Raw genomic sequence first — 13,936 nt, forward strand, 5'->3', positions numbered from 1 at the left:
CATTGAACTTTACTAATTTTGATGAATAAAACTGTTAAGACACTGAATTGTTTTATTTTCTAGGGTTAAAAAAGGTTTTCTAGTGCACATTAATCTCAAAGTGCAAGCAAGACATTCATAGAAATGGAAGCAATACAAACTTTAAAACGACTAAATCCCAAAACCTACAGTGCATGAGAGAGTTTCTTAACAAAAGAGGAGCGCTTTGAATTGGACTGATGTGAGCTCTGTACTGTGCAGGGTCTCTGCGTGGGAGGCGGAACAATGAAGCTGATTTGGTCTGGACTTGCTGGACCGAATGATCACATTCTTCTCATTTCTGTGTATGTCCACAGCAAACTCTCCCATTACCTCCCTTCTTACATCATGTCCAGCTGCACAGGAAGAGAAAAAAAGGAGACATGGGGAGTTTGTATGACATGACACATCTCTTTGGGAAAGGCACTTCATCAAGCTTCAGTGCCAAAGCAAATCCTGAGGGAAACGGCTTTAGTATAGAAATGTATTAAAAAGAAACGTACCAAGTCATCCAGGTCTCCTGTGTCTTCAGCTGGTGGCGCCGACACTTCCTCTTTCTTCTCCTCGGAAACCAGAAACTGAGGACAGAATAGAAGTCAGGAGATCTGTCTTATCACAGCCTAACTATGAAACAATATATAAAGGAGAGTTTTTATCACTCACCTGATTAGCTTCAGCTTTAGAAACTGTGCATCCTTCAACTTCATCCTTGCTGATCAGCGTTATAGCATCTGTCAATCAAACAGTAAAACTTAGACTGTCTGCGAACACAACGCTGTGTAGAGGAAACTGTGGAACAGCCACCATCATCTTCCTTTTTTGGTAGTGTTTACATATTTAGGACTCAAGTAACTTCATCTCCTCTCCAGGGAGGAGTGATTTGCAAGGAATCCTGCAGCCCTGCGGCAAAGAAGCTTATCGCACCTTGAACAAGCAGGTCCCAGAAGACCCCCAGCCCTCTGTTTGGGATGCTCCTTTTCAGGGATTGGAGGTAGCTATTGTACAGATCTGCATTCTCCAGCTGAAAGATAGAAAAAAAAGCATTAAGAATCCATTTGTGAGTCTCCAAAAAGGCCACATCTACATACAGACAGCAACAGACGCATGAGAACTGGCCTCCTTATAAGTCTCGAGGAATGAAAGAGACTCTTTGTGATCTAAAGTTGACTCATAATCTTCACCGCAGAGCCAAAACTTCACGTTCTGTGACGCCTGTAAAAGCCCTCCCCTGTATCACCATTCACTCCCAAAACTGATGTTAGTGACTGTTTGTTTACCTTAACCGACTGCTCCCTAAAAGCCTGGATGCAGGTGATGCTTTTCATGTAGTAGTGTGTGTTCTTGTTGCTAAGCAACTGCTCTATCCTGTGAGTCAGCTGCTGACAGGCTGGGAAGGACACGGGGGTCACCAAAAGCAAACAAAGAGAAAAACACAATTACAAGGGTTGAACATGAGTCATGGGGGTTTATAATACCACCAGAAAAAAGAACGTTTATCAGACCCGCTCATCAGAGGAAACAGACAAAAACTGGAGCTCACCCTCTCCGAACGGAAGAGTCTTCTGCTTGATCAGAGAGCGGAAATCTCGGGCTGGATCCACACTTCCCACCTGGTTAAGAGTTTAAAAATAGAGAGGCATGAAGTGAGATTTTCATCTCAGATTGTAATCTCAGAAGCCCTCCAGCTTCACTTGATTCTCACCGAAGTAACAGAGCCTTCGGCAATGTCAGCCAGGTTATACTCCTCCTCCTCTTCGTCTCCTTTGGCCTTCTTGGCATCTGGCTCCTCAGAACTTTAAATAACAAAGCAGCGAAAAAATGTATGAATAGATAATCCTAAAAACTTCTGTTATCTGTTTTAGAATCTGTGAAACCTCTCTAAAACTGAAATGTAAAGTAATATTTTACACATAAATATTAGCATTCCACTTCTTTTTATACACACAAACTTATCCCTGCATGACTGAAAACCTGCTTCAACTCAAGAGCAAAGTCAAACTCACTCTTTGCCAAAAATCTGAGCACTCGTCTTCAGCTTCTTTTTCTTCTCCACCTCCGTGAGAGGAAACTTCTTCTTCACCTCCTCCAGAGGAGCCTGGCAACGTTCGTTGATGACATCAGGGCGCTGGAGAGCAGCCTTCAGCCACGGCTCCATGGGGGGGAGGGGAGTGCCGGGGTTTACTGCCCGATGGTGCAGACACTGGAGGAAGAGTTTTGGTGAGAGGAAGTGAAAGGTTGGTGTAAATTACCGACAATCTCCAGCTGGAGAAGCTCTGCTCAGATGGATGAAACTATTTTTTTATTTTACTCAGCTAAAAATAAAACACATCATTCTCAAAATTTAACCAGTGAAAGGAGGGCTTTAACTTCATATAAGCTGTGCTGTGGGATGCACCGATACTGATCCTGGTATCAGTGTATCCCTCACAGCTGGATCGGTATTGGTGGGAAGGGGCCAATCCATGGTGCCAATCGAGGCAACCTGCTGTATGCCTTTTTTACTCTAGGTCTAGGTCCTTGGTTACTTAAAATGTTACCTTTGAGACACTTTCTTTGTGTTTTGCCATATCGCCACTCTATAGGGTATAAAAGTTTTACAGTGAATAGTAATTTCTGTAAACTCTGAAGCATTGTTTAGCTGCTAAACATTTAAACTAGTGGTGGGACTTGATTAAAAAATTAATCAAATTAATTATGCCATTTGTAATTAATTAATCGTAATTAATCATTATTAATCGCATTTTAATCACATCAATATTCAACATCAGAAGCAACACTTTTCAATTCAAACAGATTTTGGTAGAAGACTCAATCATTGAATATTCTCATACGCAAGTTTAAACAACAAAATCCTGTTTATTTTGTTCAGAAGATGTTTTTTTGAGGACACTACTTGAAAGTACAGTCATCAGCCGTTATGTGGTAAATAGTGCTGTCAGGAGATTAAAAAAATAATCTTATTAATTACGGGATTTGTAATTAATTGATCTAATTAATCACATTTTAATCTTATATCTGCTTAAGGTCCCCACATAAAGAATTTAAATTCTAAGGCATTACCAACTCATAGTGCAGGACTAATGAGTGAATGAATGTATTCAAATGAATACACGAAAAAGAGAAGATTTGGAAATCCTTTTTTTTTTCAACTGGACAATATTAATCAAAATGTCCATGTTCCCTGCCATTGACATTCAATTATTGTTTACTGCGTCTAAAGAAGTAAATTATATTTTTCAGTGGAGGGAGGTGGGGTCTGGTGGAGCTTGTCAATCAAAATCCTGCGCGTAATCTACTGTGGGTGGTACGCTCTTTAGACGAGAGCTCAGCATGGATATGAGGAGAAATGTGAGATGACAGAGACACAGAGAGACGTTGCAAGTCAGAAAAGTTCAGGTAGCTCATGCTCCAACTGAGGATATGTTGCTGTAGCTCAGAGAGAAAGAGCGGCGCTATTGTGAGAAAAGACGACGGAAATCATGGAGAGGAGCAAAGGATGGAGCGCCCGAGATAAACACGATCAAAAAAGATTGATTTGTCTGTTTTTTGGACCAAAAACAGGAAGAGAGACATAAAAGAAGAGAGTCCACTCTTCTTAAGTAACTTTGGTGTTTACATAGTCATAGAAAACAAGATTATTTGGGTCTTAAAAGATCATTCAAGATGCTCTGAAAATGGCTGGTAGCTAATGAGTTAATCTTGCGTTGATTTTTATAACGCGTTAATGTGCGGTGTAATTAATCTAATTAACGCGTTAAAGTTACAGCCCTAATTTAAACAGTTTATAGTTTTGATAAATATTAACTTCAGTAATTCCATCTACTCATTTTTTTGCCTTTTACCCAAAACATTAACAGACTTTTCCCACAGTAGAGCATGCAGGTTATTATTTAACACTGCACAGGTATCGGAACCAGAAATGCTGAATCGGTGCATTCCTACGCTGTCGTACCTGGAAGTGCCTCTGGAAGGCAGGGTTGGGAATCTCATGGACCTCAAAGTGGTCGCTTTCCTCTCCATCTTCCTCTTCTACCAGCATCATGGAGTCAATGAGAGCATCCACAGCTGAAAGCTGGTTGTCTAGACAAACCACACAGGACATAAAGTCTGTTTGAGCCCATAGATCCATCTCTATTGTACACTAACCAAAAGCACTCAAATTTCATCTATTCTGCAGCACAGGTTTGTAGAATTTAACTTCATTGCTTGTAAAAACATATACCAGGTCAACAACATGAAATTCCTGATTACCAAAAGCTAAGTGTTACATTTGTAGGTATAAAAACTGACGCTGTAGTGACAATCAGTCATTTAGATATCTGCAGTATGCTAGTTTATTTAAATATCCGACAGGTGAAGTGATTTATATTTAAAGAAATAGTATTTAAATCTTAAAAACAGCCAGAAGCAGTACCTGATGGAGTGAACTTTTTGTTGTTCTCAAGAGATGGAAATGAAAAAAATCTGAGGTCTTCCATGAAAGGCAGCTGAATGTACATCAAACACTGTAGAGGTAGAAATACATGTTAGCTTGTTGCTAATGTCTTTAGTGAAGAAATCTCTGTGCTGTTGTTGGGGTCTCACCTCATGGTCGTCCTTGATGCAAGGAAACGCTGCTCCTACTTGAGGGTTGCTGATCTTGTTATAGGCGTAACGTACAATGGCGACCATTCCAAGCTCATCGAGCGCTCTGATTAGAGCTGACAGAGCAACTGCTGCATGCTATTCAGACAAAACAAAAAGTGGTCAGTATCTAGACGAAATTCTCAGGAAATGTTCAGAATAGGATAAGACAGAAGTGATTAAATTTTGGAGGTGATCCGGATCACCATTTGGATCCAGGATTTTTAATAAATCATTGTGAGATAGGGACGTTTCCACCATATGTGTATAAACTCCACCATAACTGGTCTGGTTGCTTTGCAAAACAATACAAGACAAGGTCACCATAATTTCTGACAGATGTTAAAGTATGATCCAGATCCTGGAAATATTCTGGATACTAAGATCTGGAATATGAAATATGAAATTGGCTCATCATAATATTCAACACTGTCAGGAAACAAATTATTGTACGAACCTGCAGCTAACACCAAATTGTAGCAGACAGTCTGCTGAAAGGGAGGATAACATTAAAGTAGGACTAAAGTGTTGGTGACAATCACAATATGCTTGGTGGAGGTCTGAGCTCTCTGAGTGATTTTCTAGTTTTAACATCACCTCATCATCCTTTCCAGAAAACATCTTGATGACTTGATTCCCCATGAAGTGATGGCGTTGCACCTGAATATAAAGGGTATTAAGTAACTGCTGCAGTATCAATGGTTCGGTTTTAGATGTAGTTCACTTAAATGCATTTTACATGTTGTGTATTAAAAAAAATGACAATACCAGGCTCTGTTTGGTAAAGCCTAAAACAGCAAAGCACTTTCCATCGTGCTTGTACTTCATCTGGTCTTGATCAACTTTTGAGAAGGGAACGATATCACTGCCATATTGAAACCCTGTGGGGGGAGAAAGATTCAGATTTATTTTTGAGCTGTTATTTGGTGGCAGCATCACCAGGAAATTAAAAACACAGACACCCTCACCTTGAATGGTATCCTCCGCCTGCACCTCTGTCTCATTGTCATCATCCAGGCAGTAGACAGTTTCTCTCTTCACGTCATCTTTCTTGTTGCTTTGTGCATCAACTGTTACCCACAATTTGTTCAGTTTCTCTTGCACCACCTGGAAAAAAACAGAAGCTTTAGCTTCACTGCCAAAGCTTTGTTACTTTTATTGATGAGCTGACAGCTGGCACATGAGTAAAGTGACAGTCATTAGAAAGAGTTCTTTCATACTCAGTCACTGAATGAGCAAACATGCAAAACGCCTCATCAAGGATCACTCTTCTGTGCATTACGAGGATAGAAAATAATGATTGGGAGGATTTAAAATTTACCCTGGCTTTATATCCTTTACCAAATAATACATATCTGTTCAATCAGGTCACTACACTGAACTTACTGCTTTGTATCCAGCAATACGGATGGACACACAGGTGCCAATGGTGAGTACACAGGGCCAGGCTGTGGGTCTCCTCTCAATACGCTTGAACATACACAGCTGTTCGATGGCATTCCTGCAGCACAAAGAAGGTCAAGGAACACGTTATACAGGGGCAAGAAAATCTATTATTAAAGAAGGAACTTAGACAACAGTATGCTCCACGTCCACAAGAGCCCTGCAACCTGAATGTGTAGATTTCCTCTAGGCCGTCCTCTTCATCCAGGGTAAGCATGATGTGTTTCACCATGTCCAAACCATCCTTCTGTTCGCTGGTCAGTCCTTTTCCTGTACCTGGGTGACCAGAGCCGCCTCTGTCTCCATCTCCTCCACCTTCTTCATCATCCCCTGCAGGGAATGGCAAACTGAAAAACAAAAATTAAAATAAAATTAGCTGAGGTTTGAGTACAATTGATAAAAGTATGGTCAATAAACTTCACAGAATAAAAAATAAAAATGATCTGCTTTGTTTTTTTTTAACAAGAAGGCTGCAAACTCAATCATCTTTCTGGGACAACAGAAGTTGTTCAAATCTTGAAATAAAATATTTGCATTTGCAGCCAATACAGTATTATTAACATGTTACATCTGACTTGTGCTTAAACCTTACAAAAACTGCAGAGTGATTTCCTCTTCTTTCAGCTTTCCGATGATGACATCCAGGTGCTCTGAACTGACCTGTGTGCTGAGGTCAGTCAGAAGGGCAATGTTGAGGCGATCATACTTCTTGTTCCTGGAATAATTTTAAAAAGTGACAAATCATTAAGAAACCAGAGCAACAGCAACAAGAAAGTAATAAATAAGACTTATGTTTTAGACACAGACTCCTTACTGTTTTGCGCTCTGAAGGAGATCCATGCAGACAACAAGAGCATCCAGCCCTGATGAACAGGAGTTAAGGTTGTAACACATTTGCATGCATAATCCAATCAAAGAGTCTTGACCTCACAGCTCCCAGAGGCATAGAAAGTATCACTGGATCATAAATAGATAAATACAGACAGTGAGCTAAAGGATACAGTCAGCTTGTGAATTCTCTGGATGGATCTGACTCTCTATTTCCTCCAGGAGCTCAAAATCAGGCATCATGAGCTTGCGATGAATTGTGATGTTCTGGTACTGGTCATCCTGCTCCAGGGGGTTATTTGTGGCGTCTGTGCCGAACAGAACTAAAGCCAACTCATCTTTTGTCTCTGCAAACACCTGTCAAAAAAGAAATTAAAGTTTGTGCCAAAGATGTCTTACTGATACCCACTTGGTAGATCACGTCATTTTTATTTCTGAAAACTGTGCAACAATAAGCTTACCTGGCGCTGGACGAACTTCTGGATGACTTTTTTGGCACCTTCGAAGGGAGACTCTTCACCAGGAGCATTGTTGGACATAGAGAATCCAACATCCATGCATAGCACCAAAGCAGACTGAGAAAGGAATAAGATATACATCTCAGATCAATATAAGATGTCAGTGGTGATGATGAAGATGGTAGTGATGTTAATGAAAATAACAATTCAATAACTTTTTTGTGAATTCTCATTTATTTTCAACAATTTAAATTACTTTTTTTTATCGTCACCTCTTTTTTCGGTTGGTCACTGTGTGCACTTCTGTCTTGGACATATGACAACAATGACTTACTACAGCTTTAACGGGATACATTGGGTTGGTACTTTGCCTGCTTTGCATTATTGTGAACATTCCAGTTTTGAATTGTGCCTTAGATTTTAAATTATGTGATCCCGATGAAATGTTATCACACATTTGCATGCGTGCACCTCAGACAGAGCAGTAGCTACTTTGGCAGCAGCTAATGGGGATTCAACTTAATGTTTAAAATAATGACTTTTCTTCATCATAACAGGAGGAGTGTGGGCCCAGTTACAATACACAAAAGTGACGCAAAGCGTATACATAAGGCACAAAATTGTTTTACAGCAGTGTCCAACAAAATGCAGGGAGCAGGATCAAGGTTCAGGCTCGACATGTCCAAACACGTCGCACTGTGCCTCAGACAGACGTTTGCTTTTTAATTAAAGTTACGCTAAACTATTTACCTATAACTCTTTAAATACGAAAACAGATTGTAACAACTACTAATCCATTCAAATAATTCATTAATTTTCCTGAATTTAAAATAAAGTTACTCACTCTTGAGCCAGCCATCCTTTTTCCCTCTTTACAGTATCGCGTGCGTCTCTGTTATGACACCGGGGAGAAACTATAAGCGGAAGAAACCGAACGACGGTTCCTGTTTACGGCAATAACAGTTCAGCAGTTAATCTCTGCGAGCTCCGTTAAATCGACTCGCTTGGTTGTTCGCCATAAAACACAATATACCCGCTTAATGAACCATACACGGCCTCTGTCAAGCTGATATTGCTTCTGTTTTGGGGCTGTGGAGCTTGAGACAGGACTGTGCAGGCAATGAATTACAATTATGAGATGTAGGTCAAACGCCCTCCAGTGTTTCAAATGACATTGTGCAGAGTGGTTTATTTATTATAGGCTGGGGAATAAAAAACCGTGGTTGAATATTGTTGGCCATTATTACATTTTATGTGGAAATTATACCATTAATAAGAATGTTCAAACACGAGGTTATTTTCTGTAGCGACTCCTCTGGTATACTTTTTCTTTGCTTGTTTGTTGTTTTTGTTTACTTTTTTGTTTATAAATCTAATTATTTTTTAACTTAATTTTTTTAAACTTTATTTTGTACTTAACATTAGAATTCAACGACATAAGTTATACAAAGTTGCTTGTTATAACAGGCCAGCTCAAGCTCATGTGCCCCTTCCTGGTGCACTAAATCTGGCTTTGAGGCAATAAGTAACCCAGTTTAACCATCAGGGTGCCAACACATTAAATCACATCTAACCAAATCCCCTTGCATGGTGCCTCTAGGGATATCCTGACTTGTATTTCAGTAGGTTTGAAATCACCAATACTCCAAACACAATCAAAACAGCAATTACAGCTATGAAATGTTCAGTCCCAACCTTAAATGATATCTTAACCCAAAAAATATTAAAATAAAAACAGCACAAAATTGCAATGATATTTCTTTTTATTTGTGTTATTTGATTTTGAAGCCTTTAGTTTTACTACACAAAAAGTGGAATAGCTGACAGCTCCCATAAATGACCACTGATCCATGTCTGTGTATGATAGTCAAAACTTTACACTCCAGTTTTGAACAAAAAACATCTGAATGCCCATAGTATTCAACCATCATCACTTAAACCAAAAAACCATCTGCTTCAGCTATTTCAAAGTGCCAGAGTACAAAAGACCTACTGATAACAACTTCAGGAAGTGTAATTGTTTTACACATTCAAAATAAATTACATCAACATCCAACATGTGACTGTTTGGGCATGTAACAAGAAGTGTACAGTGAGCTGTAAAATCACAGACGGCTTTGTTCAATCACAAAAAAACAAGAAGATATATCATGACAGAGTGTTAATGGTGACATAAACAAATGTAAACATGGTTCAGAAAACTAACCTCATGCAAGAAACGTCCGATGTGTCAGATTTGTCCTGACTATGGCTTCAAATAATGGCTGGATATCCTGCTCATGGGCCCAGGGGTAGTATTGAGCTATAGACCCCCATTGATCTCTATCTCTCTTCCTTCCTCTTTCTGTACAGTATGTACATGTACACATCCAGTGCAGAGCACTCGGCAGCCCTAATGTTGCAGCTTCATTAATATTTACTTTGATGACCAAAAGCCCCAGTGCTTTTTACTGAACCAGAAATGTTTTATAATATGAACCATGTCTGGGCACTACAGTGTAAGGTGTAATTTTTGAGTGATTGTGAAGAAGACCACGAAAATAGACGTCAACACTGGGTTACTCCTTCTAAAAAGAGCTTCATATGTGTGTAGCTCTAATTCCTCAGAGTGGTAAACCTTTACATTTGTCAAAAAATCTAAATACCAGCCAAACAGATACATTTGAAGCCAGCCCTAAATGCACTGCAATAGACCATTAGTTTAGTGTTTACATAATATTTGCTCAGATCTGCAGAACTCTGTTTTGGGGGCGTTCATGCATTTAAATAAACTTAGTCAGGAAGATACATCTTTATGTTTGTGTTCTGAAAGATTTATGTCCTCTTAAAGAGCCAGTAAGATAAGGGAGCCATGGGAAAAATAAATCTCACTTTCAAAAGAAAACACCAAAGTGGTTTTTAGTCTTTTTATGGGCTTCTTCTGTGCCCACCCTTGGTCTTTTTCACACAGAGAACCTGAGTACTGGACCTAAAAATTCAGCAGCAAGTAAACCTACATACTGGGCCCTTGAGGCAGCTTCTTCCTTGTTCTAGTTGAAAATCCAGCCTTACTTCAAACATCACATAAGTGCATGATTATGATGACTTCACAAACAAGGCTGCTTTGCCTTTTAACAAGGTGCTGTGTTTGATGTCAGTGCACAGCACAGTGATCACATACAATAAATTACACATATTTACAGATAGTTTGAAAACTTGGTTTCACACAATGTGAGTCCACATGTCAGAGTCCACAGCTTGTTTCTCTAACATCTACTTCAGGGAGCACCAGGGCCTGCATATATCAAAAACATGTTAGTAGGAGTCAGTAACAGAAGGATGACTTCAAAAACCATCAGACATAAAAATGTAAACAGCCACAACATTTTTACTCCCATGCTCAAAGAAATAGTTAAAAGATATCTGGATCAAATAATAACTTACAAAACTTGAAATGAAAGTCCAGCATCTGAGGACAGTTTGGGCAGTGTTTCATAAGTTACACAAAAGTGAAAAAGTTTGAAATACTTCCCTGTATCCCACATGAATTTTCTGGCCATGCTTGTCATAACTCTATAAATCACAGTCTTTGTTTTCCTCTCTACACCGCTGATGTCTGGGCAAGTTCACTGGGTGCTTTGCTCTGCAGAGTCCCAGAAACAGTATCAGAGTCAAGCAGCTCCACTATGCTATACGGGGAGCAGTCCTCCAGTCCCAGCTTCCCACAGGCCCAGCCACAGAAGCCCTTCTCCAGGTCTCTGACAGCCTGCCACCACTCACTGGCAGCCCAGGACACCTGCACCACTGCTGAGTACAGAGCCAGAGACAGCGCCATGGGCATGATGAGCATAGGGTAGAAGATGATGAGGAAGGGGCATATCGTGATCTTGTGCCAGAACGTCCGCTCTTCATTGTACACCAGGAAGACGTTGTACCAGGTGAGGGTGCCGTAGTAGAAGGAAGTGATGAAGGAGAGGAGGAAAACCACAGGGGCACATGAGATGCTCCACAGGACAACATGGGGTCCCTGACACACGCCTAAGCCGCAGCTGCGTTTGTAGTTTTCACCCGCCTCACACTCTGCATCAAGACGTTCCTTTGACCTCGCCAGATCCCGGATTTCCTTCTCTGTCAACGTGAGATGAATGTCCACAAGCTGGCCTTTCTTCTTACCTCTTGTGATGGTGCCTGTCAAGGTGACGTAGCGGCTGTCTGGAGGTAGATTCCAGCCTCCACCTGGTCAAAGATCACATGTCAAAACATCAGAGATAATAAAGCAAAGCATAACCTAACCCATGACTTTGCAATGCTTTCTCACAGTTTCCATGGTAGCAAAACTTAGACAACATCTGTAGTTTTGTTTTGTTTTGACAGTAATCAGTTGGTTTATTTGGTATGAATTTTACTGCATGTTGAGCAAACACTGAGCTGTTAAAATAAGAAATCCTTCAGTAATAAAAACTGGCTCCTCACCCTCGCCTGTGGGCGTGTAGAGGAACTGAGCTCCTTCCTCCGTGCTCCTCTCTCCTCCCTCCTCACCACCTTGCTCCTCTCCTGAAGCCCTCTCCATCTCAGAACGGTAAATAATGATAGACTCTGGACGTGGGTCTCTCTTCTTCCTCCTCTTCCTTCTCATGGATGGCCCCGTATCTCTGTCGTCCACATGGTTCCCTGATATGTCTGACCTTAAGGAGATCATCTGGGGGCTGCCCTCTCCTTCGGTCTGAGGCTCCTCTACCTGTGACATGCTCTCACCTGGTCCGGTAAACACGCTGACTCACAGAAGCTACCTTTTAAAGGGATGCTGATGTGTATCCACCCATTGTGTTTGAGGTCTGATGAAAGTTTCCAGCTGCAAACAAAGTTACAAAAGCACATACATAAAAAAGAGGAAAAAATGAAAAGAATTCATGTTTTTTTTTTACACTGACTAATCCTCTGTGTACAGTGATGCTGGCCTAGATTCTGCACTGTCGCCTTTGCTTAGATGATGGCTGATAAAATCTGACATATATCCATCATTATTGATCTAATGGCATTTTGCATTTGAACATAGGGAAACCAAATCGCCCTGGATAGGTGACAAACAAAGCGTGAGATCTCTTCAAAGAGGGGGGTGTCTCTTCTTTGCATGACAGCGCACAGATGGATCAGTGGATTCCCTGCGAGCTCAGTCTCAGTATCCAAACAGAATTCTCCCTAGCAGTCAAAACGACATGGAAACACACATGTTGTGGATGTTTTAGCTCAACGAACAGAATGCCTGATTTTATACCAAGGCTGATAAATCGACAATGCAACCTATTCTTCCCACAGCTGATCCCCTCCCATTTAAATCCCACCCATGTCCGCTCTTTTGTCTGCAGACGCCAGCCGGCGATCAGCATGCAGTCAAACCAAAGCTGCAAATGAATAATGATCTTACCTTGAAGAGGTTCAGAGAGAACCGGAGAGATAAACCCTTTGTGTGGGTAAAAATCACTGAATCCGGCTACCACATTGCGGGAGCCCACGCATCACTGCGCTGTGGGTTTTTTTCCCCGATACAGATGCGCTACGTAAAGGATTTCCAGAATAGCATTAAACCCGCCCCTCCAACCTCTGTCACACCAATCCTGAACAGTTCCTGAGACATCCCTCCTCCTCTCTGGTGTCATGTGAATATGAAGGAAAATAATAACACAAACATTCCTTGTCTAGATTTTAAAAAGTGAAACTTGGTTTAAGCAAACAAAAAGATAAACCGTTTTTAACTCCATGAAGATATGATAAAAGTATTTTGGTCAATGCATGTGGGTTATTTTTAGTGAAAAAATGTCACGTTGCACTTTACAGCTCTATATGAATCGTTTCTTAACATAGTCGTAATCTGGCTGCAAACAAAAGGGTTATAAACAACCATTGATGCCCCGTGCTTGTATTCAACAATTTCAGAATAGAATAATAAAGGTAGAAAATCAAACAAACAAATGCTTGATATGCAGAGTTATTTATAACTGTCTTACATTAAACTAACCTTTTAATTTTAATTTCACACGTGTGGGAAAATCCTCCATATGAATGTCCTATGGGTCAGCTTTTTTATTTACTTTCATTATCAGGCTATATTCCTCAGTTTATTAAATTCTCTTAGCTACTGCACTTTTTCCCCCCAATCTATATAATTTATGTATTACTACTAGTACTTAAGCTGATGGCTCCACATTTTTAATCTTAGCCCACTCGAGCATGTGTGTGTGTTTTTTTCCTCTCTTTTCTTAATTCCCCTCCTATAAGAAAAAGAGAAACTTGTTACCCTGACTTGTTGGAAATACTGTTTTTTTTTGTACCAAATAAAGACTTAAAAATAAATGATAACAATAAACAGGTAGGCATACACAATACTACCATTAATACTCACTGTAGGTAGTGTACGGTCTTTTCATACAGTCTGTTCATAAGTTGCTGCGCAAGCTTCACTTCCGGCTGAATTGGAGAATCCTAAATCAAGTTTTCACTGAATTGATAGTGAATTGTGTTTTCGCTCATAAGAGTAAATAATTAATAAATTAAATATAAAATGTAACTTGCTTAAAGTGTCTTATATA

General features: G+C 40.2%; 2 protein-coding genes across 2 annotated transcripts; both read right to left on the reverse strand.

Moving 5' to 3' along the window:
* Positions 1-14: 14 nt before the first annotated feature.
* LOC141808109 (X-ray repair cross-complementing protein 5-like) lies at positions 15-8,467 on the reverse strand. Its single transcript, XM_074694477.1, has 21 exons — positions 8,215-8,467; positions 7,374-7,487; positions 7,086-7,269; positions 6,899-6,947; positions 6,677-6,799; positions 6,252-6,431; positions 6,028-6,142; positions 5,610-5,748; positions 5,410-5,522; positions 5,239-5,301; positions 4,603-4,740; positions 4,433-4,523; positions 3,971-4,098; positions 2,022-2,218; positions 1,721-1,811; positions 1,559-1,628; positions 1,296-1,405; positions 943-1,039; positions 682-749; positions 522-596; positions 15-374 (listed from the first exon to the last, which is right to left on the reverse strand). The coding sequence occupies exons 1-21, from the start codon at positions 8,227-8,229 to the stop codon at positions 360-362; spliced, it is 2,175 nt and encodes a 724-aa protein (XP_074550578.1). The 5' UTR covers positions 8,230-8,467; the 3' UTR covers positions 15-359.
* Positions 8,468-9,125: 658 nt separating this feature from the next.
* On the reverse strand, positions 9,126-12,922 carry tmem169b (transmembrane protein 169b). Its single transcript, XM_074694290.1, has 3 exons — positions 12,775-12,922; positions 11,823-12,201; positions 9,126-11,585 (listed from the first exon to the last, which is right to left on the reverse strand). The coding sequence occupies exons 2-3, from the start codon at positions 12,094-12,096 to the stop codon at positions 10,951-10,953; spliced, it is 909 nt and encodes a 302-aa protein (XP_074550391.1). The 5' UTR covers positions 12,097-12,201; positions 12,775-12,922; the 3' UTR covers positions 9,126-10,950.
* Between the last annotated feature and the right edge of the window lie 1,014 nt (positions 12,923-13,936).

Source organism: Halichoeres trimaculatus, unplaced genomic scaffold, assembly GCF_033239565.1.
Source record: "Halichoeres trimaculatus isolate MK-OKI-2021-1 unplaced genomic scaffold, fHalTri1.1 fHalTri1_scaffold_19, whole genome shotgun sequence".
Classification (NCBI taxonomy): Eukaryota; Metazoa; Chordata; class Actinopteri; order Labriformes; family Labridae; genus Halichoeres; species Halichoeres trimaculatus.

What these genes read in the sequence shown, in the direction of transcription:
- LOC141808109 (XM_074694477.1), bottom strand. An exon ending in GCATCAAGGACGACCATGAG is followed by an intron (nt 4,524 to 4,602) that starts GTGAGACCCCAA and finishes CTACCTCTACAG; the next exon opens with TGTTTGATGTACATTCAGCT. An exon ending in GACTCTTCCGTTCGGAGAGG is followed by an intron (nt 1,406 to 1,558) that starts GTGAGCTCCAGT and finishes TGTCCTTCCCAG; the next exon opens with CCTGTCAGCAGCTGACTCAC.
- tmem169b (XM_074694290.1), bottom strand. Translation starts at nt 12,096, where the DNA reads ATGTCACAGGTAGAGGAGCCTCAGACCGAAGGAGAGGGCAGCCCCCAG. An exon ending in CTACACGCCCACAGGCGAGG is followed by an intron (nt 11,586 to 11,822) that starts GTGAGGAGCCAG and finishes ATCTTTGACCAG; the next exon opens with GTGGAGGCTGGAATCTACCT.